This window comes from Danio rerio, chromosome 16 (assembly GCF_049306965.1).
Source record: "Danio rerio strain Tuebingen ecotype United States chromosome 16, GRCz12tu, whole genome shotgun sequence".
NCBI classification, from domain to species: Eukaryota; Metazoa; Chordata; class Actinopteri; order Cypriniformes; family Danionidae; genus Danio; species Danio rerio.
The window spans coordinates 52,935,001-52,960,303 of NC_133191.1; the positions used below are offsets into that span (position 1 = coordinate 52,935,001).

The window sequence follows — 25,303 nt, forward strand, 5'->3', positions numbered from 1 at the left end:
TTGATTTCTGATTTGCTAAGAGGAACTTGAATTTCTATTTGATCTGATTTAATAGCTTCTTTTGCCAGATTGTCTACCATCTCATTACCTCATGTGCTGGGACCCAATCAAACTGCATAAGAGTCCTTTGTTGATTTATTTGAAATATCGTCAATATCTTTTTAAGTTTACTGAGTAAAATGCCTTCACTCCGGACTGTGGTGACGAAAGGGTTACAGAAGCGTCGTCCCGCCCCGGAAATTACGCGGACTAATCACGAAGCGCGGTGCACGGTGGAGGCGTGTGACGTCAGCAGGCGTCGTGCGGGGATTGGAATGCTACAATGTAACAATCGCAACTGGACGCTTCAGATTAAAGCGCTGGAATGTAACGTTGTATCTATTCGGCGTCGCCAAAAACGCTCTGAATGTCGCAGGGAATAGCGAAAAACCTCGGGTCGTAATGCGGCTACCGGAGATTTCAAAACAACAACAGCGGGAGAGCGGAGACGAGCAGCCTTTGGAGGATTTACCAGGCAAACATATATGAGAAACACACGGATTTGTGGGGGATTTATTCGCTCGGGAAGTTTATGACAGGGTTTGTACTGAGCCACACACACGCAAGGAATATCTAGGAATTTACTCCGACTCCTAGCTTAGTGCTGTATGTGATTTTTCCTCCAAGCCGGATCATCTCCGAAAGTACTTTCCGATGGTTTTCATTGATCCAGGAGAAGTGGGGTTCAAGTAGTTTAGATGCCGCCTAACGTGAACCAGGCACCGGAGAGAGGTCGATCCATAAAAAGGGGTTAGGTTAAATCGCCCACATGCTCTGGATTTGGGATTGGGATCACAAGGTGGAAGTTGAGAGCATCAAATCCCCGCAGGTCTGTGGAAGATGCTGTCCAGCAGGAGTTGAGACCCTTGGATTCATCAGCGAAGCGCTCCATCTGGATCTGAGGACACATGCAGGCCAAAAAACGCTATTTAATTCTGTTCTCTGCAGGTGTGTGTCTCATTCTGCTCTTTTACCTGCAGGGGCCAGCTTCCAGAAGGACTCCAAAGCGAGGGGATGACCCCCATCCACACTGGCCACACTTTTCAGACCCCTTACGAGCGTTCATCCCTTGGGATCAGACTGAAACCGAGGACTATAATGTCAGAGCTTCTCCCAGACACAAACGAGATGATAGTACAGGAGCTGACAAGTGCCGAATGGACTCCTGCTTTGACTTTGAGTTGTGTAAAAGAAATGGCTTTAAAGTCTACGTCTACCCTCAACAGAAAGGGGAGAAGATTTCTGAAAGCTACCAGAATATACTATCCTCCATCGAGGGGTCCAGATTTTACACATCTGACCCGGGACAGGCTTGCCTTTTTGTTTTAAACCTCGACACCCTTGATCGAGACCAGCTGTCCCCTCAGTACGTCCATAATCTTAAAACTAAAATCCAGAACTTGAATCTGTGGAATAACGGGAGGAACCATCTGATCTTTAACCTGTATTCCGGCACATGGCCGGATTACACTGAGGATTTGGGGTTTGATATCGGTCAAGCCATGTTGGCCAAAGCCAGCATCAGCACCGAAAGCTTCAGACCCAATTTTGACATCTCCATCCCCTTGTTCTCCAAAGATCACCCCCGGACTGGAGGGGAAAGAGGGTTTTTAAAATACAACACCATCCCTCCTTTTAGGAAATACATGCTGGTTTTTAAAGGCAAGCGCTATTTGACTGGGATTGGGTCTGACACCAGGAATGCGCTTTATCATATTCATAATGCTGAAGATGTGGTTCTCCTTACCACATGCAAACACGGCAAAGACTGGCAGAAACATAAAGATGCTCGCTGTGACAAGGACAATGCAGAATATGACAGGTAAGAACAGATGGATTTATGATGGTTAAACATTGCATAGCGCTGGATGTTATTATAACATGTTGAAAAATGAATGCACAGTGGAACCAAAATGTAGGTATTTCGTTGCAAATTGATAACAAGATCTTAAAAGAAGTGTTATTTATTTAAAATAAAGATACATTTTAATATTACGTTTAACATATGATAAATGTTCTGATTAAAATAAAGAAAAAAGGGTGATTGCACACTTAAAGGGATAGTTCACCCTAAAAATAAAAATTCTAGCATTATTTACTCTTATTGCTTTCAAACCTTTCTTCTACTATACACAAAAGAAGATATTTTGACAAATGTTGTAAACCTGCACTGTAAAAAAAAAAAAAAAAAAAAGTGGGTTCCACATGATCTATTTGAGTTGGTACAACATGAAGGAATTAACTTTAACTAAATACATTTTTACAAATGTAAGTAGATCGAACTTAAAATATTTAAATAGTCCCTCCCAAAACAAATTGTGTAATTTCAGCTTCTATTAAATAAGTAGTTTGAACAAACAGCAAACATATTTTTTAGGTGAGTAACCATTGACTTCAACTAACAGATATTAAGTTTTATAAAGTGTTATATTAAAACCCAGTAAGAAAAATAATAATAAGCATCATAAATAAATTAATAAAAAATAAAATCTAATCAAACACAAATTCACATTCTACAAATTAATGCTTCTTCGATATCTCCATTTTTCCCAAATAAAGATTCATTTCATTATTACGTGGCATAACATATGATATATATTCTTGCTAAAAAATAAGGAAAAAGGGGATTGCACAACTTAACGCAGGGGTGTCCACACTTGGTTCTGTAGGGCCGGTGTCCTGGAGAGTTTAGCTCCAACCCTAATCAAACACACCTGAACCAGCTAATCAAGCTCTTACTAGGTGTACCGGAAACTTCCAGTCAGGTGTGGTAAAGCAAGTTGGAGCTAAGATCAGCAAGACACCGGCCCTCCTGGACCGACTTTGTACACCCCTGACTTAAAGTTCCCCCAAAATTGAACATTCTGTTATAATTTACTCACCTTTCACTTGTTTCAAACCTTTAAAAGGTTCTTTTTCTGCTAAACACAAAAGAAGATATTTTAAAATACACTGTAAAAAATTATTCAGAGATGATTCCTTGAATTTACTTCTTTTTTTTTTTTTACATTAAGTAGTTGTAAACAATTTATTTGTGTTGAATTTAAACAAACAAATTAAGTTGAACATTATTAAACTTAATTTGTTTGTTTAAATTCAACAAAAATAAATTGTTTGCAACAGTTCTGCATGCAGCACTTTTTTTCAGTGATATGTTGAAAACATGCACTGTAAAAAATGCTAGGCTCCATACGATTTGTGTTGGGAAAATAGGGCTGGGTGATATATGGACAAAATGCAATCTCGATTAATTATTTTCCATATTGAACAATAACGATATGTATTTCCATATCAGTTGTTAATGTTTCCATATTTTAAAGACTATTCCAATAATGACTGAAGCCACTAAAATTAGACGGTCCATTAAATAGCGCAACCTATTTTTAGTGGCCGATCATTTTTGGTGCATCTCTAATGTCAACACACTTGTAGATTCCCATTGTTCCACATTTCTGTTGATTGATTGGCTCTTGGAGATTTTATATTGCTATTCGATATAATATATGATATAATTTATCGGCCCAGGCCTATGGCAAAACATGAAGGAATTAAGTTAACTTATTAGTTTTTTACCAAGTTAAGTTGATTAAACATTTAAGTTGTCCCCCCCACAAAACTCAAGAATTGTGTTGTTTCAGCTTCTTTAAATAAGTAGTTTGAACAAAAAGCAAACGTCATTTTTTTGAGTGAGTCACCATTGACTTCAATAGTATTTGTTTTACTACTATGGAAGTCAATGGTTACAGGTTTTCAGCTTTCTTCAAAATATCTTTTTTGGTGAAGAAAGAAACTCTTAAAGATTTGAAACCCCTTAAGAGGAACTTGTAAGCGGACTTTAATTTTTGGTTGAGCTGTCTTTTTAATATGTATGATTGTCTTTGCAAAACAAAGTGCTATTTGTAAATATTTTTTTTATGATGGTAATTTTAGTTCAATGCTAAATTTGAAAACATTTTGCTAAAATAAGTTAAGTTTGAAATTCTAAAACAGTAGATATGTTGCTGAAAATATAGATAAGAAATATTTGCACACGTAAAAACTATGTCTGTGTTTGCAGTAGATATAATATTAACACTGGTATCATTTGCTAATTAAAAAAAAAATTTATAATAAATTTGCAAAACATTTAATGAAAAGACAATATAAAAATGGAGACACAAATGTATTTGAATGTTTAAAAGTGTATTAATGGCATTAAAATGTGCTAATATCAAACTCATGATGCTAATTCACATTTCTGGAAGGTTTGCAATGACTTTTTTTTTAAAGCAGCTGGTGTCAACAGGATATTTACTGGATGTCAATTCTTTGTCGGTGTAATGTGAATGTGGATTTTGCTTAATATTGTCGTATTAAATGTATTGAGATTCAGAAAATTAAGATAAGAAAAATTTGCACACTTAAAGTATGCCTGTGTTGGTTTTACAGTATCAAAGCAAGAATCATTTACAAATATAAATATATATATATATATTCCATTTTATATTACATTTGCGAATCATTTAAAGAAAAGACAATAAAAAAATGAAGACACAATATATCAGAGTGCTTAAAAGTGTTTTTAATGGCAATAAAATGGCTAATATCAAACTCATGATGCTAAAATTCACATTCTGGAAGGTTTGCAATGACTTTCTTTGAATCAACTGATCTTTAGTGGAAGTCAATTCTTTGTCGGAGAATTGTGAATGTGGATTTTGCTTGATATTGTCGTATTAAATGCATTGAGATTCAGAAAATTAAGATAAGAAACATTTACACGTTAAAAGCATGTCTGTGTTTGCAGTAGATATAATATCAAAGCTAGAATCATTGCTTAATTTTTGTATAAAATTTGCAAAACATTTAACAAAAGCGATGAAATGACAAGTGGTATAAAAATGAAGACACAACATATTTGATTGTTTAAAAGTGTATGACATTAAAATGTGCTTATGTCAAACTCATGATCCTATAATTTACATTTCTGATAAGTTTGCAATGATTTTAAAGCAACCGATGTCAACATGATGTTAAGTGGATGCCACTTTTTTGTCTGAGTAATGTGAATGTGTATTTTTTTGCCCAATATTGTCGTATTAAATGCATTGAGATTCAGAAAATTAATATAAGAAATACTTGCACACTTAAAAAGTTTGTCTGTGTTGGTTTTACAATATCAAATCGAGAATCAATCGCTTTTTTTAAAACTACATATAATTTTATATTAAATTTGCAAAACATTTAACGAAAAGACAAAATAAAAATGAAGACACAATATATTTGAATGCTTAAAAGTGTTTTAATGGCAGTAAAAAGTGCTAATATTAAACTCATGATGCTAAAATTCACATTTCTGGAAGGTTTGCAATGACTTTCTTTAAATCAAATGGTGTCAACATGAACTTTAGTGGAAGTCAATTCTTTGTCGGAGTAATGTGAATGTGGATTTTGCTTGATATTGTCGTTTTAAACGCCTTGAGATTCAGAAAATTAAGATGAGAAATATTCACACATATAAAGCATGTCATATAATGGCATTGAAATGTGCTAATGTCAAACTCACGATGCTGAAATACACATTTATGACAAGTTTGCAATGATTTTAAAGCAATTGGTGTCAACATAGATATCAATTCTTTGCTGGATTAATGTGAATGTGAATGTGGATGTTTCCTGACATTTTCTTATTAAATGCATTAAGATTCAGCTCAAATACTTACAGAAAGTATGAATATATCCAATTAGTTTAAGTAAAGAATACATTTAATGCATATTTGTATCATCAGAACACATTTGCAGTAATAATAGCAGGAAGTACAATGAAAGTTGTATTATATCCTAAAATGCTTATGTCAATCTGTTTCATGTGAAGCTTTTTTCAAATGATGATGATAAACTAGTTTCCTAATGTAGTGCTTTAAAAAAAAAAAAACTTAATCTAATGCTTATTATGATAACCTATCATTTCCAGCTGAAGTGCATATGGAAAAAGCTGCTGTGGATTTAATGCATTAAGATGTAGAGTACTTTGGAGGCAAAAAAGCTTTCAATGTGCATGACATAACCCAACCCCCAACCACCTCGTGCAATCAAGATATATCCCCATTGCTTGTCAGGACATCTGCGTCAACTGATCCTTTTGCATCTATTGTTCTAAATTAGGATTACAGCAAACATGCCAAGTTGTCTTTGCGTCCATTTGATCCAATAGGCAGATGTTAGGATTAAGAAGCATTGCGTAAGCAGTGCAAACTTTTGGCCTTTATTCTGAATAACAACGTAATTTAGGATCCCTGTAATTTTCCAAATGCAGGTTTAACATTTAATACCTAGATTTACATATAGGAACACACACAAAAAACAATGCACTGTAAAAAAGTGATATGACAAAAAGTCATGACTACAAATGTTTTTATGTGACTTGAACTCATGTATGTCAAGCATGTTTTTTTTAGGCAGGGTGATTCAATAGGATAATGAATTGATTATTAATGAAACCTTTTGAATGTGGTCTATTTTTTTTCTCATATATCACACACGTATGTCTGTGGTCATGGGGATAATTGCATTTATTAAAGAGCCCCTATTGTGGGTTTTTGAAAATGACATTTCATGTAGTGTGTAGCACAGCTCTAAGTGAATGAAAACACCCAGCTGAGGTTTAAATCTGAAAGTGCACTGTGTTTAAACTATTGATTCTTTAGCGAAATAGTCGACTTGGAGTCGAATAAATGAATCATGTTGGCTTCGGATCTTTTGATTTAACGCATCGACGTCGTTGTGGTACATAACCAAATATGCAGTGCTGGATCTGGTAAAATGTGAACGTGCCTTACCCTTCAGAAAACTAGCAGAGCGCGGGGGATCACGGGACTGTTCATGACACTAAGTACCCGTTTACACTAGTGCGTTTTAGTTTGAAAACGCATAAGTTTTGCTACGGTTACGCCAACCGTCCACACTACGCCGGAGTTCTCGAGCGCCGAAAACGGAGCGTTTCGAAAACGCTGGAGAGGCCGTTTTCATTCTGAAACGCTGCTGCTCCGTCTCAGTGTGGATGATGGAAAACGGAGACATTTGAAAACGGAGGCGGGGCTGCAGACATTCGCCTCTCTGATTGGGGCTTTTCCTGAATATTAAGTAGCCTAACACACACAGTTCAATCCTGCATTCTCTCTTTATAAGTTCAGACTTCGCATGTTTGATCAAGGCTGCAGTCTCTTCTTCTCAGTTTGATATGGAAAACAGACTATATCGAGGACACGGGTAAATCTTCAAAGGGAACAGTGTACTTTATAACTTCATTCACATCACCCTGGCTACGTTGTTTCACTTTCTCAACAATAAAATGTAAACATGATTTAAGGAACTGCCTATTTTCATTTTAATATTAGCAACTTAACAGACAGCAGAAATGTTGAGGCGTCGTGCTGCATATATGAGCGTCATCTTCACTGTGTGGATATTTATAACAAAACGGAGCCGATGACAACTGCCTCCTTTCAATTTCAGTGAAAATACGAAACACACCCTCTCTTTTGCTGAATATCAGTTTTAATAATCGATAATGGCCATTATAAAAGTATAACATACAATAAGCTTATACATTATAGGAAATAAAGGCAAGCGATCAGTCAATATACAGAATGTAGGCTACGTGGTTACATTAATCATTAACTTATCTTTGCGCTCAGCCAAAACACGTTACCTGAGAAAAAGTAAGATTCTAATGACCAAAGTCAGGGAATATGTCGTTAGATAAAGACAACAAGATGAATGAAATAGCCCGTTTAATAAATATAGTGAGATTAGATCCAGCGGGAGATGCTTGATGAGAAGTCCGACTAGCAGAGCTCTCATCTGGGTAGATGGGCTGCAGCGCTTGCCCGAGAGTGTCTGTGTGGTCACGTGATGTGCGTTTTCAGCGTTTTGGTGTGGACGGAGAGCAGTTCAGAAACGCTGGATAAAACGCGAGTGTGGACGCGGATCGTTTTCATTCTAAAACGCCGTTTTAAAACTAAAACGCACTAGTGTAAACGGGGCCTAAGATGACGATCACTGATAGATGGAGATTCAGCTGCGGGGAATAAATGGTTGAAGTTTATTTTCACAACAACACCACAGTATAGCTAACCGTGTGCTGTGTTTGTTTCTGTCATTTTTCTGAAATTTGATACAAGAACCTTCGCTGCAATGCGAGATTTGGTAGTCATTTGCTATTATAGAAGCAGACTATTATGTATGGGACTTTGTCAGTAACTGTTCATAAGGAGCAGTTTCTTCTTCCTCAGGATCATAACATGTGAGAGTGATTAATTTTTGCCTCGCTTTGTGTTTTTTGTTTTTTGTAATATTTTGTTTTATTTGGCATTTTTTATAAGATATTTAACAAAAACAGTACAATACAAATAAAAAGGGGAAACAATATAATAATACAAAATTATTTACGTTAGCCCCCCCCCAGCCCCCCCCCCCCCTACATGACATATGTAGCATAAACATATTAAAAAAAGATGACAGTATTCACGTTTTTACAAAGTCAGTGTCATGACTATATGAGTTAGAGTTGAAAATTTACAAATGTAAAATGCTGGATACTGGAGTCTTAAAATAGGTCCCCATATGATTTCAGCTTTGTTCTGTGTATTTTCAAGATGTAGTCGTTGCCTCGTTTTGTGATTAATTGTGTGTTGTAACTTCTAAAATCTATTAAAGATCAGTGCTTGTATTGTATCTCTTAGGTTAAATCTTTATGGGGCTGTTCACATATTGTGTACACAACCACGTTGAAAAGTGATGTGTGCTTCCTCCTTTACCGATTTTAAATGCGTTTCTATATATATATATATATATATATATATATTTATATATATATATATATATATATATATATATATATATATATATATATATATATATATATATATATATATATATATATATAATAGTTCGGAAACATTGACAGGCAGTTTTGAGTAAAAAAAACTCAGAAAAGGTTTCGCCATTTTAGTAAAAATGTGATATTTTTAAAGGCGAGGTCAGGTTGACATTTGTGCATGGAACTGCTCAGTCCAACATTTGCATTAAAAACATGACTAGTGCTCTCCGTCTATGTTGCGGGTGCCAGGAGTCTCGGTTTCCTGCTGTGTTTTTTTTCCCCGGCGGCTGCGGCGCTCGGTGAGACGGGGACAAGGGGCTCTGAAGGATTAGTGGAAACAATGTCCCTGGTGCCAGTGGGGGGGAAAGCAGCCTTCTCTCTGTTTAAACAGTGGTTTCCCAGAGCTCACTCCATCACCCAAGAATGCTTGTGTCCCGAGTGACCTCTCGTCTCAGGCAGCCTGACCTCAATGTCAACCCGCCTACCGACAGGCTGTTCTGGGTGACTTGAAGAGATACTCACATGCCACTCACTTGGTTAACAGCGTAACCCTGCAGAGACACAGCTGCGCACTCAGCCATTCATTTGGGCTTTTAGAATTCTACTGTTCCAGCATTTGTGGTCTAAACAATAAGAGATTATTTAAAAGTGGATTGTGCGTAACGTTTTGAAAATAGTCTTTGTGTATATTCAATAAAGTCGTTTTTCAGATATTTCCAAGTGATTTTTAACAGCAGACCAAGGAAATGTTCGCAGTATTTCCTATATTTTCTTCTTTAGAGGAAAGCTTTATTAATTGTAGTTTAGATAAAAACTGTTTTATATATACAATGGAAGTCTTATTAGCTCTCCTGTGATTTTTAAAAAAAAAATTTTATTTATTTTTTAATTTTTTATTTATTCATTTATTTTTATTATGATTCTCTTCCCCCCCCCCCCCCCCTTTTTTTAAATCTTTACTAAATGATGTTTAACAGAGCAAGGAATTTTTCACAGTATTTCATATAATATTTTTTCCTCTGGAGAAAGTCTTATTTGCTTTATTTTGGCTAGAATAAAAAAAAAAACATTTTAAGTAGGAACGTCCCAATCAGGGACAGATTTTTTTTTGCCCTCAAGTCAGAGTCATTTGATTTTGAGTATCTACCAATACTGAAACCTGATCCAATACTTCTATAATGCATAAAATGAACAAAGAAGAGCGAAGAAACAGATTTAGGATGTTCCTTATTTTTTATTTAATTCACCCTATTTTAACATTCAACAACTCTGTTCACAAACAGAGCACTTCTATGAGGTAGCTTGAACAATCAAGTAATAAATAACATCAGTTCCTCACTTCTGGACTTTAGTGCATGAGTAAATATAAAAAAAATCTAATATAAAAACAAACAGCACCTCAAATTAAAATACACTGCAGGCAACCCCAAGTTTACATATCACACAGTTTGCTATGGCAATGTTGTTGTCATCAACTTTATAATAACTTCAGACCACAGACATACTCGCGCTTTCCGCTTCAAGCTGCTTCTGTGTTCTGCCTTGCCGGCATTTAACCAATAGTGTCTCTGCAACAAAGTGATGTCATGCCGCACACGTTGCTGTTTCTGTGTGAAGTCAAGAAAGAGGTCTAGCTCTGTGCCACCGCATAACTATTGATGTGTTAAAAAAATAATGAGAGTAATATATATATATATATATATATATATATATATATATATATATATATATATATATATATATATATATATATATATATATATATATATATATATATACCAAGCGGCAACCTCCCGCTCTCCCTCAGGAAGCCAATACGGAAGTAACTAAAACAGCATTTCATCCGAAATTTCGCTAGTCGTGGCCGCTCCTGGCTCCAAAACAGAGCAAATTTCAATTGAGCCCACTGTTAGAATGGCCAACTTTACAGCAGAAAAAAAGGTGTTTACAGCCTGGTACAAAAAAAGATTTTGGTTAATACAGCTAATATTACCCTTTATGACAACTGTGAGGGGGGTGAATTTTTTTATAACTCATCCGTTTCCTTTATATTAAGTTATATTAAGTTTGCATAATTAAGGGCGTGGCCACTTGAGTGACAGCTAGGTCTCGTTGGTCGCCGTCACGTCACCTCAGCTGAATCCTGCAGATTAGCCACTGAACTCGGCATATTTATCGTATTTCTGTGTTGTTTTATGTGGCTTTACACAGTCAACTGCCTTTTGGACTTGTTTCCTACAATTATTAGATGGCATGGCATGCTGAGTGCACTTTAATTGCACTCACAAACCATTCATGTGGCCTCCGTTTCCCATGTGAGTAAAGTTATATACTTATATACCATCTCTATACATGTATTTGTTTTATTTAAGATCATTTATCGTTTATATTTATATTTAGAGCTGTAATGCACTCCAGAATCTGTCAGATTGATTAGCTGTAGGCTCTAGAACAGTCGTCTGAAGCGTTGTCATGCAGTGTTATGCTGGATTTCATCAATAGTCTTACATTAACTAATACAGACTATATCTGAAGTGTTTGGAAGTAATTCGCGTTTTCCTCCTGTTGAAAAACGTCATAAGAACAATGTTTAGTGGCTCAATGTATTACAGCAGTGTTTTTAAAAGACTAAACACTTTATTGATATAGTGTACAACCAAGAACAAGTGGTCAGAATACAAGTGAGTCACAGGTGATAAAGTATTAAGCGTTCTCCCAAAGTAAAGTGTGTCTGAACCAGGTCCAAGCTAAATGCCAGCAGGTGTCTGTAGCTCCGCTCACTCTCCGCCTCTTTGCCCTTGTTTGGTATCTCGCCGTGGGTGTGATGACGCGTGACCAAAATGGCGACGGTTGGCCGCGCCTACTTGTGGCTTCTTTTGCGCTCTTCAGAAACCTATGGGTGACGTCACGGATACTACGTCCATATATTTTACAGTCTATGATAAATACATATATAGAGCCCTGATTGGGAGGTAATGCTCGATTCTGATCGATTCGGAAATTACGTGATTGCACCCGATTTCCGATCACGTTCGGATCTGGACATCCCTAATTTTAAGGTCAACATTATTAGCCCCCCTAAGCTGTCTGTGTTTTTGAATGTCTACAGAACAAACCATCGTTATACAATGACTTGCCTAATTCAGCCAATTAACCTAGTTAAGCCTTTAAATGTCACTTTAAGCTGAATACTAGCGTCTTGAAAAATATCTAGTGAAATATTATGTACGTCATCATGACAAAGATTAAAAAAGCTGAATAAAACTATTATGTTCGTATTTTTTATTGATTTACAATGCAAACTGATATATGTGCAATCAAATTAGCATTCATTTCATGCAATAGTTTCTCAGAATTGTAGTTATATTTAATAGTTTAATATCTAGGTCGTAGAAGGCATAATTGTCCAAACATCCTTAAAACAAATTCATATAAAGAGCCTATGGGCTACTGAGAGCAAGTTAATGTGCCTCAGCTTCACCATTTGCTGTATTTTTAGCACTAGGATGTTCTATGCAAATTTTGCATAGTAGGAAACAAGCTACAGCTCTAGTTTTAAAGTTATCTGTTTTTCAGAAATCCCCTTTTAAATACACTAAGGCCCAATTCCAATTCTATTTTGTACCCCTACCCATTCCCCTTGAAACAGAGTGTGAAGAGGAAGGGCTTCAAAATGTACTCGTAAGAATTGGGACAGCACTACAGCACCTGCACACGTCATCATATGTCATCACGATCTCTTGCTTCACATGAGATCGATGATCGCGACTGCTGTAGTTATTCCAGTTACTTTATTGTTTGGTATGTATCCAGGGCCGGAGTGGGACTCCTTTTCAGCCTTGGAGTTTTAAACCTCAGACCGGCCCACCTCAGTTCACGACTGACTATATTAAAATAAGGTCATTTCCAATTCAGTTTCTAATGACACTATCACGTCTTTTTTTTGAGAAAACAACTGCTTTAGAACTTAAAATGTTCAACAACCCTAACAGTATTATATGTCTTAACAATAAATATGAAAAAAAAAAAAAAAGAATTACTCAGACGAGGATCGAACCCGGGTCTGCGGGGTCGAAAACTAAAGTGCTATCCACTGAAGCACAACAGCTGTTCAGTGACAGATGACCAAGTTACATCATCATTAACCTGCAGGCTGCAACTTGCTCACTGAGCTGCGAGAAAATAGATAAAAAGTGTAGAGCTGCGGTAAAATAATGAATAAAAAGGCTGTGGTCAAGTAAATAGATAAATAAATTTAAAAAGTGTGACTGCTGAGAGCAACCGATTCTGGAGCTAGGGATACCGGCCCTCGCGGCCAAAAAACGGACCGGCCCACCGGGAATTCTCCCGGCCCTCCCGATTAGCCAATCCGGGCCTGTATGTATCTTCCGGAAATCACTGAAGACATATAATATGTTATCGTAATGACATAATGCGGCAGTAAGATCGTAACTATACTGTGCATTTACACCGTGGCCATATTCATCTATGTAAACGCATGACAACAACATTAACATTATAGCAGACGCTGTAAAAAGCTCATTTCCAGCCACTAGACATTTCTGACAGGGTATTTGAGTGACAGTATGTAGTGAGACTGCTGTACAGGAGTTATTATTATTGATTATTGTTGGCAATTTTTTTATTTATTTATTTATTTGTTTTTTTATAAAGCATGACTGTAAAACACAAACGCGGTTATGAATGTATTAAAACATATATTTGTTCTTTGTAAAAATTTGTAATGAAGACAAAAAAAAAAAATACTAATTTGTGGTTCTCCTTACTTCCAGGAGCAGCTTTGCTTCCGTTGTGTCTGTAGTATTCTGGGAAATTTTCTTACAACCTGGTGTGGTGTGAGGTGTGGTCCTGAAAAATCTCTGATCGAAAGGGTATCTAGCCCTTTCCCTTAGCCCTATGCCTTCAAGCTAAAGAGAATTTGGACACCCCGACCCCTTCACGTGAATTCGCAAAACATGCAGGGCTTACTTTGTGCCAGAACATGCCGGATCCGGATTCGACACCTCTGAAATCTGATCCGGCACCACATTTTTCCAATCCCCCTCCTCAACCCTCGCTCTTCACTTTTGTCCTCGACACCTCTACATACTCGGGTAACATGCTGGATCTGTTAACTATATTTGTTCCGGGACCTCGCAATTCACAAATTAAGCACTGGGTAAGGGGAAGGGCTAAGGGGTAGAATTGGGATTAGGCTTAAGTATGCAAAGTGAGCTGAAGTTAGTTGTTGACCATTTAAAATGTGCACAGTTTAACAATTTAGCCACATTGTGGTCACCTTATCCCTAATACTGAAACTTTTACCACTATCCTATCCAAATTTAAGGTGACAAACCCCTAAATAAAAAACAAAATATAAAATATAAACACAAGGTTTGTAAATTGTCAAATCACTCATCAATTTTTAATGTTCGTACAAATCTGAAAATTTTAGTATTAGTAAAAGTAAATGTTTGGAAAGTGGGAAAGACTACAAAAAATGCCAATCAAGACAAAAAAACCATACTCAATACCTGCAAGTCAATTGTAGCGTTGCTTTCAGAATTTGAAATCAATAAGATTTCCACCCCCCCCATTCCGGTTGAAAGTCATAAAATGATTAATTAATGCACATGAATCAAATTGACTTTGATCAGTGAGTTGAAATGCAGTCAAGTGCTTCTGACATCCCGAGGCCTCAAACATTTAAAGCTATATTTCCGTGTGCATTGAGGTTTCTCAGTATGGACCGTTTTCCTTGAAGTGCCGTTATGACAGATCTGAAAAATGCATGCTGAATTTCCATTGGAGACGGATGTTCGCTCCCTTCTCATTTCCCGCTGTAGCCATAGGCCTTCTCTCGGCCTGCGCTCTGCAAGGACGGATGCTGAAGTTGTTGAACATGACCGTTCTTGTGAATGTGAAATGCTGACGGCCGTGGCGCTGAATAATTGATCAGATGTGTTTTATTCATGTTATGTGTTTTTTTTTTTTTCTACGCTCAAAATCTTCACGGGGTTCATGAATTATTCATGAACGCACAAAATCATCTGCATCATTTCTGTCCAGCAATTCAGACTTGTGAAACACAATGATTAGCTTGAAATGGATCAAATTGAATGGCATGGGTTTACTTCATTTTTTAAATGACAGCAATGAATGACATTCATCTTTTAATTTCAATTGACCTGACATACAATTTTAAATACTTTTAAATGCAATAAATTCCTAAAATTTCAAGACATGTTACTGTTTTTTTCACAGTAAATTACATTAGTGGCACTTTACAGGATTCAACTGTTTAATTATACGTATTCAGATTTTTATTGTGAAGTTAAGGCAGGCATCACAAATACAGCAAATTACTGTAAAAAGGCTGTATCATTCACGTTAGTTACAGGAATTCATCACTATTAATATTTTATTCAGCATAGAAATTTATACACGTTAACTTTCATGTTAGTACAGGCACTTTTTTTGATATTTAGAAATGCTTACAGAATTATTGTTTTTATGAAGGACCTCACAGCAATTTACTGTGAATTTACAAACAGTGCCTTACTGTGAAAGTAATGCAATTATTAGCCAGTAATTTACTGTAAACTTAAGGTTAATATTTAAGTGTAGAGTAAGCATTGATTTGAAGGATTATAAATAACTATAATGATATAGAATATATGCGAAAGGACTTTTAATTTGTCATGAACCTGATTAAGCACTTCTGGTAAACTGTATGCCATTACAAAGTCGGCGCGTTTAAAGTCTGTTTTCTTTAAAAATCAGCTATCTCCACTGGCAGAGTGGTATCCGACATAAAGTGGGTCTCAGATTGTACAAGAAACACTGCATTAAAGTACATTTTTTCCCTGCCATGTCTTTAAAATATGAACATTTATTTAACCCCAGAATATTCAATAGAGCTTCTGCGTTAGCTTGTCGACCCTGACGGGTGCGTACGAGAAATAGCTTTTCGTCTTGTCTTACGCTTGAGCAACTAAATGAATACTAAAGTCTATTTAACTGATTGTATTTTAATCACATTACAACATCGATGGTTAAAAAAGTGTTCACCGGAAGTTTATTGAGGGTCCACAAGGGATGTAACGATTCACCTGACTGACAATTTAACACGATTCACGATACGATTTAGTCACGATTTGTTTTAACAAATATATTAGAAACTCATTTATGGTGAAAAGCCCTTTCATTTTTTTCTTAAATGCTGCACATTTATTGGAAAATAACCTATTTTCTGCCATTACCAAATTGCTATTTTAAAACTGTGACTGAAATATTTGACACATTTTTAAAGAAATGTTAGCATATCTGTATTTTCTGGTATAAGCTGAGGTCTTTGCACATTTACAAAGTCCCCTGCTAAAAAAAAAATATTTCACTGGGGACTGAGACACACCTATCAACCCTTCCATGTTTTCCTGGTATTCTCCCGTATTTTACAGTTCTGATCCCGTAAAGGTATTTTCCCGTATTTCTCCTGTATTTTCAGTGTTTCTTTGAAGGGTGGCAAATTAACATTAAAGACCCAAGCCTCCCTATACGCAACCCATACCGCCCAACTACCAGGGGACACCCCTTGCTCTTAAACGCGAGTCTGTTCTGTGCTTTCGATTTGTTTAGGCACGAAAACACTTTGGCTGTTTCTCAATTCCAAGAACGCAGAGAACGGACTTGTGTTCTTGTGGAGAGCAGTCTTCCGAGGTGTCCTCGGAAGAACGAACTCAGGAGACCGCGAGGGCAGAGAATGCGTCCTTTGAGAATTGAGATGCTGCGTTCTTCCTGATGGTCACGTGACCTTCACGTGTTTTAAATGGTAAATTATTTAGACATTACAGCCTTCATACAACGATTTATTGTTTTTCCCCCTTTTCAAAATATATACTTTGCATAAAAACATTACAAATATACTCCGCACAATATACATAAAACAGATTTTGATTTAAATTTCAGCGAAGAAACACCCTTAATGTGTTTATTCCTTTATTAAGATGTCCATGGTAATGTTTACTTTCACTGTTTCATTTAGGGAAACTCCTGAGGTAAATAATTCATATCTATGAACTAAATAAGTAATCTAGATAAAATGCAGCGCTTCCCACCTCCAGTCGCAATGACTTCTGGGACTTCCAGAGCGAGTTCGGTGCTCAAGTCTGCATCGGTGCGTCCTCGATATCAAGAACACATCCGGGAAGTTTCACGCGTCCTCCGTACTTGCAGTCTTGAGTATTGGAACTGAACTTAGGCAGCTGATGATGACGTTTCATGAGAACACGAGGACGCAAGACCGCTGAAGAACGCTTATTGAGAAACAGCCTTTGATTTGTACTTTTAGTGGGCACACTTTAGCATACATCACAAACTACTTAAACAATCATTCAAAGTCTTTTTTTATTCAAGCATCACTCTTTTTTTCATGCAGTCTTCATAAACAAGATAATTAGAAAACTATAACTCAAAATAATCGTTGTATTGTAGGATAACACACTTTAAACATTCAAGTATACATCAAGGCACATTTTTGCACCTCTAAACTTCAACAAATACAGTTGAAGTCAATTTTTTTGCCCTCCCAAAAATGTTTAGGAAATATTCACAGTATTTCCTATAAAACAAAAATAATTCTTCTGGAGTGATAACAAGTCTTATAGTTTATTTCTTGAATAAAAACAGTTTTAACTTTTTTAAAAACAATTTTGTGGTCAGTGTTATTAGCCTTTAAAAATATTTAAATTTTTTGATTGTCTACACAACAAACCAGTTATACACTATTACTCAAAGTAGAGCTGCACAATTAATCGTAAAAAGATCGCGATCTCGATTCGACCCCCTAAACGATCTTAATCCAGCATTTCTACGATTCTGTCAATCATATCTTCAAGTTCAGGAGAGAAGCAATGGTGGGCGCACAATTCTTCACATTGTTTTACATACATTGTTCAGCAACTTAGACGCCTCCAAATGATGTTGAAGGAGTCGCATGCTGTATTTTAAAGATATAAATCACCTCAAAATGCTATTTCTGTCTTTGTGTAATGTATTTAAAAACGCAAACTCACACGTGACGTGAGCTGACCGTCAGCTGTTACCACAGAGAGCGCGCGACCGCCCTCTGAATGAAGCTTACTTTAGTGCACAGAAGTTAGGCTGTAAATTACAGGTAACGTTAATAATGTTGTAAATAACATTCAGTTTGTGGCACAGAATGATCGTTTAGGAGCCTCGCGGGAAGTGAACCGCGCTTAGCAGTGGAAATTAAACTGAAAGCGCACACAGTGTTGCCAGATGTAGCTGACTGATTTCAGCCCCAAAAGTATCCAAAACCCGCTGTTTTAGTATGCCCCAAATTTTAGAATATGTAAAATGTTTCAGCATACCAAAAAGGTTTTAGTATGGTATGTGTTTATGCAAGTGAGACAAGTATGGTGCTAATCGACAAGAGAAGGCACCAATAATGGTCCATACAACATACTAATCAAGCAATACAACTGTTTATTGCTGGTACACACAGCTGATATCAATTATCACAATAATATTCAATAATCATCAATCATACTCATGAACATCATTAATCGAAATACAACAAAATTGCATAAAGGGCTTATAATGCGAAAAAAAGATTAGGTTACATGAATAAAAGATAGATAATGAAAACTTCAAGCAATTTGATACAAGTATATACAACCTCAGAGACGTGCCATCATTTTCCTCTTCAAAGACTGGGGAGCCCGTTGCAGTCACATTGGAAAACCAACACGTGTGTCCGAGAATGCCGGGCGATGCGCTCTTATCCCACGGCTGAGCTTCCAATGTTTCAGCAAGAAACCCTCATCTTTATAGTCAAAATTTGGGTGCTGGCCAAAGGTTGGCCTAATAGGTAAGAGAGAAGTGTGAGTTGATCAGGCCCACCTCCTCTCTCAGCTAGTTGCACATTATTTCTGATTGCAAAGCACTAATTTGAGGTTTGTATTGTCAGCATGATTATCTAGAGTCAATATTCTACCTCCTGAAATTTGGAGAAAGTTAACCTTAAGGTCCGGAGACCCTTCTCTGGTTATTTGGTCATGCTTAAGTGTCAATATTTTACCTCCTGAAATTTGGAGAAAGGTGTTAAGTTAACCCTAAGGTCATGAGACCCTTCTCTGTTCATTTGGTTGTTTGTTGAGCGCAACAGAAGAAAAACAAAAAATATCTCATTTGTTACACCCGCCGAAATGCAAAAATACCCACCCAGTCTTCTGTATTCACGAAAATCACGACAGTGACTGATTTTAAACAGACAATTACAGATTGTAAGCACATGTCTCAAACGCAATAATTCAACATCAGAATTATCATCAGCATTAATGACCAGGACAAATCTAAAGTCTGTTCAAGTCCACCATTCCAAGTCTATTCAAAATTGAGCATTTTAACCAACAGTACAGCTACACAAAGTCTATTGCTGTTTTACCATATGTTTGAGAATAACAATAATAATAGCCCACTCATATTCGCCTTCATTTTATATCTACAGAATCGTGAGAAAATCGTGATCTTTATTTTAGGCAAAAAAATAGCGTTTCTCTTTTCAGCCAGAATCTTGCAGCTCTAACTCAAAGGGACTTTTAAAATAAATATTAAAACACTTTGTCTGAATACAACTATCTTGCAAAATAACTAATAAAATATTATACTTTAACCATGGAAACCACAAAAAAAGTAGTTATTAGAAATTAGTCGAACTATTAGGTTTCCTAAAAAATATTTATGTTTGTGTGGACAGGGCCTTGGAAGTGAAGAAGCATTCGGTGTACATCGGTTCTTACACATGTAACTGCCATCAGCACATTGTTGTAGTTGTTGCGACTTTAACTGTAGTCACATGTCAGTGTTCATCTCTGAAAGCAAGCAAGGTGGATATGCTGGTTTGTGTCAATTATTTTCCTGCACCATTCAGCCCTACTGCGAAGAGTTGGTCTTCTGCAGAGCAAAAGCACACAAAACAGTTGATCCAGAAGCGTCTGCATTGTGTGCGCTTTGTCTTGGCCGACTGTCTGTCTGTTCTTAATCTGATTGGCTCAAGCTTTTTTTTTTTTTTTTAACAAAGGAACTTGGACGCTGGTTGATGACAATGCCTGTTGGGTTACATAACCTTGGATTTACTCTGGTGCCCTGTTAACACAGCTAATCATCTTAAACCAATCCCAATCCTGCTGCTTAATTGGGACTCTGAGGAAGTGGCTTATATACTGTCATTGACAAAAGACAAAGACAACGGGCCAAACAGCTGACGCTCATGTGATTCAAATCCGTTTGCTGCTGCTGCTTTTCACTGCTAATTTGGTCACAGAGGTATTATAGTTGACTACAACACAAACGTTTCTCATATAGTTTAAGTTGAAAGGCCAATATAACTAAAACTGAATACACATTTCAAAGCCAAGTGCACATATGTTAAATATAATGTTAATGAATGATTCAGTAAAAGTGTATTAGTTATTATATTTGTAAATGAATACTTTGTAAATAAATATGAATATTTTAATAGTATAAAAATATTATTAACAATTTATTTAAAGTGACAAAATAAATTGTAGTTGAATGCTAGAAATTATTAATTAACTAATAAATGGTTTTAGTTGTCCGTCCGTCCGTCCGTCTATCCTTCCATCTACTCAACCTTCCATCCTTCCTTCCAACTAACCATTCATTCATCCATCCATCCTTCCATTCATCCATCTATCTATCGATCCTTTCATCCAACCATCTTTCATCCATCAGTCTGACCATCCATCCATCAATCCATCAATGCATACATCTATAAATCCTTTCATCCAACCATCCTTCTATCCATCCATCCTTCTGTCCATTCGTTCATCCTTTCATCCTTCCTTATTTTCATCCATACATACTTTCATCCAACCATCCATTCATCTATCGCTCTGTCTATCCATGAATCTATCTTTACATCCTTTTATCCAACCATCCTTCCATGCTTCCATCCATCCATCCATCCATGCTTTCATCCATACGTCTATACATGCATTCATCTCTCTGTCTGTTTATCCATCCATCCATTCATCCATCCATCCATTCTTCCATCCATCTGTCCATCTGTCTGTCTATCCATCCTTCCGTCTGTCTGTCTGTCCATCCTTTCATCCATACATCCTTCATCCATCCGTCTGTCCATCCATCCATCTATACATCCTTTCATCTAACCATCCTATCCATCCATCTATCCTTTCGTCCATCCGTTCATCCTTCCTTTCATCCAACCATCCATCTATCCTTCTGTCTATCCATCCATCCATCCATCCATCCATCCATCCATCTATACATCCTATCCTTTCATCCAACCATCCATCTATTCATCCATACATCCAAACATACTTTTATCAATACATCCTTCCTCCTATTTATCCGTCCGTCCATCCATCCATCCATCCATCCATCCATCCATCCATCCATCCATCCATCCATCCATCCATCCATCCATCCATCCATCCATCCATCCATCCATCCATCCATCCATCCATCCATCCATCCATCCATCCATCCATCCATCCATAAATGCATACATACATACATGCATGCATACATACATCCTTCCTTCTTTCCGTCCATCTGTTCATCTGTCCCTCCCTCCCTTCTATCTAACTGGCTATCTTTCAAGTATTTTCATTGAGTTTAAATTGAAATATTAACAAAATACTTAATTTTCAAATAATTAATATTGGCAAAAATAACAAAAGTAAAATGAACATTAAAACGAATAATAAAACTATATATAATAATAATAACTAGGAGTAAAGAATAAAGATAATAATATAGAAATGACAAAACTGAAATAAAAACAATGAAAAAGAAGATTCTAGAGATTTTAGCATTTGTAAAAAAAAAAAAAAAAAATATATATATATATATATATATATATATATATATATATATATATATATATATATATATATATATATATATATATATATATATATATATTTCCAGAATCCAAATTACTAAAACAAATGTTAGGGTGTGATTCATTTCTTTAAAAAATGATCTAAATATTTTTAATAAAAGTATTTTAGTGCATTATCATTTTTCCTCAATCTTAAATCTAAAAAATCTAAATGAAATCTCAAAATTATCTAAATGAAGAGTTAATTGGTTAGGGTTGCATAAATCCAGTTTAATCAGTAATCATCTTGAATTTAATGCAAAAGAACATTGATTTGTTACCAAAATGTGTAGTGATATTGTTATAAAGAGAATGATTTTAGGATCCACAAATGTTTATAGCATAAATTAACCATTCAACAGTTTATCTTTGTATGATAAAACACACTTTATACATGGTTTAAAGTGGTTGTTTGATGGACAATTGTTATATATCTTGACCAAATCCTCAGTAAGCATGGCTGGAAATGCAAATGTGAAAGGCAGATCAAGCAGTAATTTGTAATGGTTCACCGTGTTCAGCATTTAGCTCATGTATTTGCAAATCAAGCGCAGTGCATACTGAATCACAGTGGACAGTGCCGTCTGTGGTTAAATAAGGTGGAAATAATCCTCTCCCCATTTTCCACTGCCTATTATGTGGAAAATCCAGCCTTTATCTGTCACTAATAACAAGGAAGTCATGATTGTCTCGATTCAACGACTGAAAACACCAGCCGTGCAAAACACCATGAGTCTGTTCCTGTCGGAGTTGTCATTTATTGCGTGTTTAGTGAATTTTTTTTTATTTTTGTCTCTGAACAAAGTGACATTTATTTTTGTTTTTATCAAAGCAAACATCTCCTTGATTGTCTAAAGCATTTTTATTTTATTATTTATTTTATTTTTGCTTTTATTAAAAAATATTATATATATATATATATATATATATATATATATATATATATATATATATGGCTGATTCCAGCGTTATGGATGTGACATTTGCAGTAAAAATTCAAAACATAAATTCGCAGAGAAAGTATACGTTAACATTATTTTGAAGCATCTGTTTATATTTTCCAAAACAACTAACCACAGAGTTATGGGATCAAAAAAATTCAATCTGTGAACATTTTTATACTTTAAATGAGGAAAATAAACAAGCGTTATGGATGTGACAAAAAAGTCTGCGAGTTTACAGTATACAACATATTTCGCAAAAATTCTGTGAATTAAACTGCACAACCCAAAATTAATAATGCTCAACAAAAGGATAAGAGTTGGCTCTTTATAGAACAAAACTGATTGATTTTATTTTATTTTGACATTTTTGCATTTTTTAAGGAAAAGCTTTGTTATGGATGTGACACTTTTTCGTTATGGATGTGACGGATGTGAAATTGACATTTGTTTGACTTCGGTAAATCAAATACAATAGTTTGAAAACATTGACAGAGACATTTTTAAGTATTGTTAAAGTACTGTAAAACACTTGCCTGCGCAAAAAATGTAGAAACGGTTTCGCTATTTTGGTGAAAACATTTTTTTTTTCATGGCAAGGTTGACATTTTCATGGAATTGCTCATATATATATATATATAATTATTATTATTATTATTATTATTATTTTAAATATTTTATTTTATTATTATTTCATTTATATTTTTATTTCTAAATCTTTTTATTTTATTATTTATTAATATTTTCTTTTCTTTTCTTCTCTTTTTTATTTTATTATTTAAAAAACTATTTTATTATTATTTATTTTTATTTCAATTAATAAATAAATGAATTGATTTTATAATTTTATTTATTTTATTTTAAAGTGTGTTTTATTTATTATTATTTTAAAAAATGTTTTACTGTATTTTATTTTATTATGTTTCTATTTTCTATTCTATTTTATTTATTTTAATGTTATTTTATGAATTTTTTATTTTGATTAATTAATATATATTATAAATGTTTTATTTTATTATTTAATTAATTTTATTTTATAAACTTATTATTTTGAAAGTATTTCATTTTTTGATTTTATGATTTATTTATATTTTTATTATTTCTTTATTATTTTTTATTTTATTATTATTTTATTGTTTAAAATTTTTATTTAAATTTATGTATTTGTTTTATAATTTTATTTATGTATTTTTTATTTATTTATTATTATTATTTATTTAAATTATTTTATTTATTATTTATTAAATTATTATTCATTATTTAGCTTTACTAGAACTTCTACCTTAAGCTGCTTTGACAGTCTACATTGTAAAAGCGCTATAGCAATGAAACGTCACATTAAATGCCACACTAAGGCCTCTAGGTAAATCACTGTAAAATGTTTAATGCAAAAAAAAAAATTAATTACAGCAAAAAACAAACAAACCTTGTACTAAATTAACTTAAAGAAAAATTGAAGTCATTTATCATTACCCATATGTTCCAGTGATTTGTTGATTTATATCAATGCTGCAATGTTAAGTACCTTAACTTACATTTACACTCTACTTTCATTTGCTATTTGTGGCATTTGTGTTAGTAATAAAATATCTAATATACCTTTTTAGACCCTTTTTTGCTTTCTCTCAGGGATTCAGTTCCTCTTGCTATCTCTGCTCCTCTTATTGTGTCCGCTGTGAAGGAAGCACTAATTTGAAGCCTCTTGTCTCACTTCTGTAATGCAGATTTGACTACTTTCGCCGCTCCGGCAGCTGTAATTATGTACTCGGTCTCTGCAGTGGGTTTAATAAGATACACACTTCAGCAGACTATTCACAAATCAGTGGCTTCTCCACTTCTTGCCTTCCGCTCAATTACAAACACGTCGTAATATGAAAACATTCTGTCGAGTGTGGGATAACAGCGATAAAACATTCCCTTTTATTAATCAAAACCACGTTGATAAGAACAATGCCGGAGGTCTTAAAGAGCTCCAATCGGCACGTCGTGATTATGAACCCCTCAAATTAGGCTCTGCTCTCAATAAGTCAAGAGCACATTGTGTTTGCTTTCATCCAGTCTTTCGTCTTTTTTAGCTGTCGGTCTAAAAGCATGTTTTTTTTTCATTGAGTTAGCAGTATCAACCATCCCCAAAGTAGTTTTTTTTCCCTGTGTTACTAACATTTAGATGATCATGAAAGCACTAAAGTGAAAGTTCAAATATTAGGACAAATGTTTGCGTTATATTTCATTATTATATCAGATTAAATCATCTGCTATTATGGATTTATTTTGTGTCGCTTGTCAATGAACTGAGTCTTTGTAATAAATGGTACTCCATCTCTAACTGGTTTAATAAATACCACTACTACTATCGAAACATCAATGGACTCAAGCGAGTCATTGAATCATTTGTTCAAGATATTCAGTCAGAAGCATTGATTCATCCCATTATGAAACAAGTGAATCTTTATGAGTGTGTCTAAATAGCTTGTTCAAAATATTAGTTTAGAAACATTCATTTATTCA

General features: G+C 35.1%; 1 protein-coding gene across 2 annotated transcripts in view; it reads left to right on the forward strand.

The window, feature by feature from the left end:
- Window positions 1-343: 343 nt before the first annotated feature.
- The window catches only part of ext1a (exostosin glycosyltransferase 1a), a 119,441-nt gene continuing 94,481 nt past the window's right edge, over window positions 344-25,303 (forward strand). Inside the window, exon 1 of one of the 2 annotated variants that reach the window (XM_073924922.1) lies at window positions 344-1,861. In XM_073924922.1, the coding sequence (XP_073781023.1) occupies window positions 948-1,861 (914 nt within the window). In that variant the 5' untranslated portion in view covers window positions 344-947. 2 annotated transcript variants of the gene reach the window in all.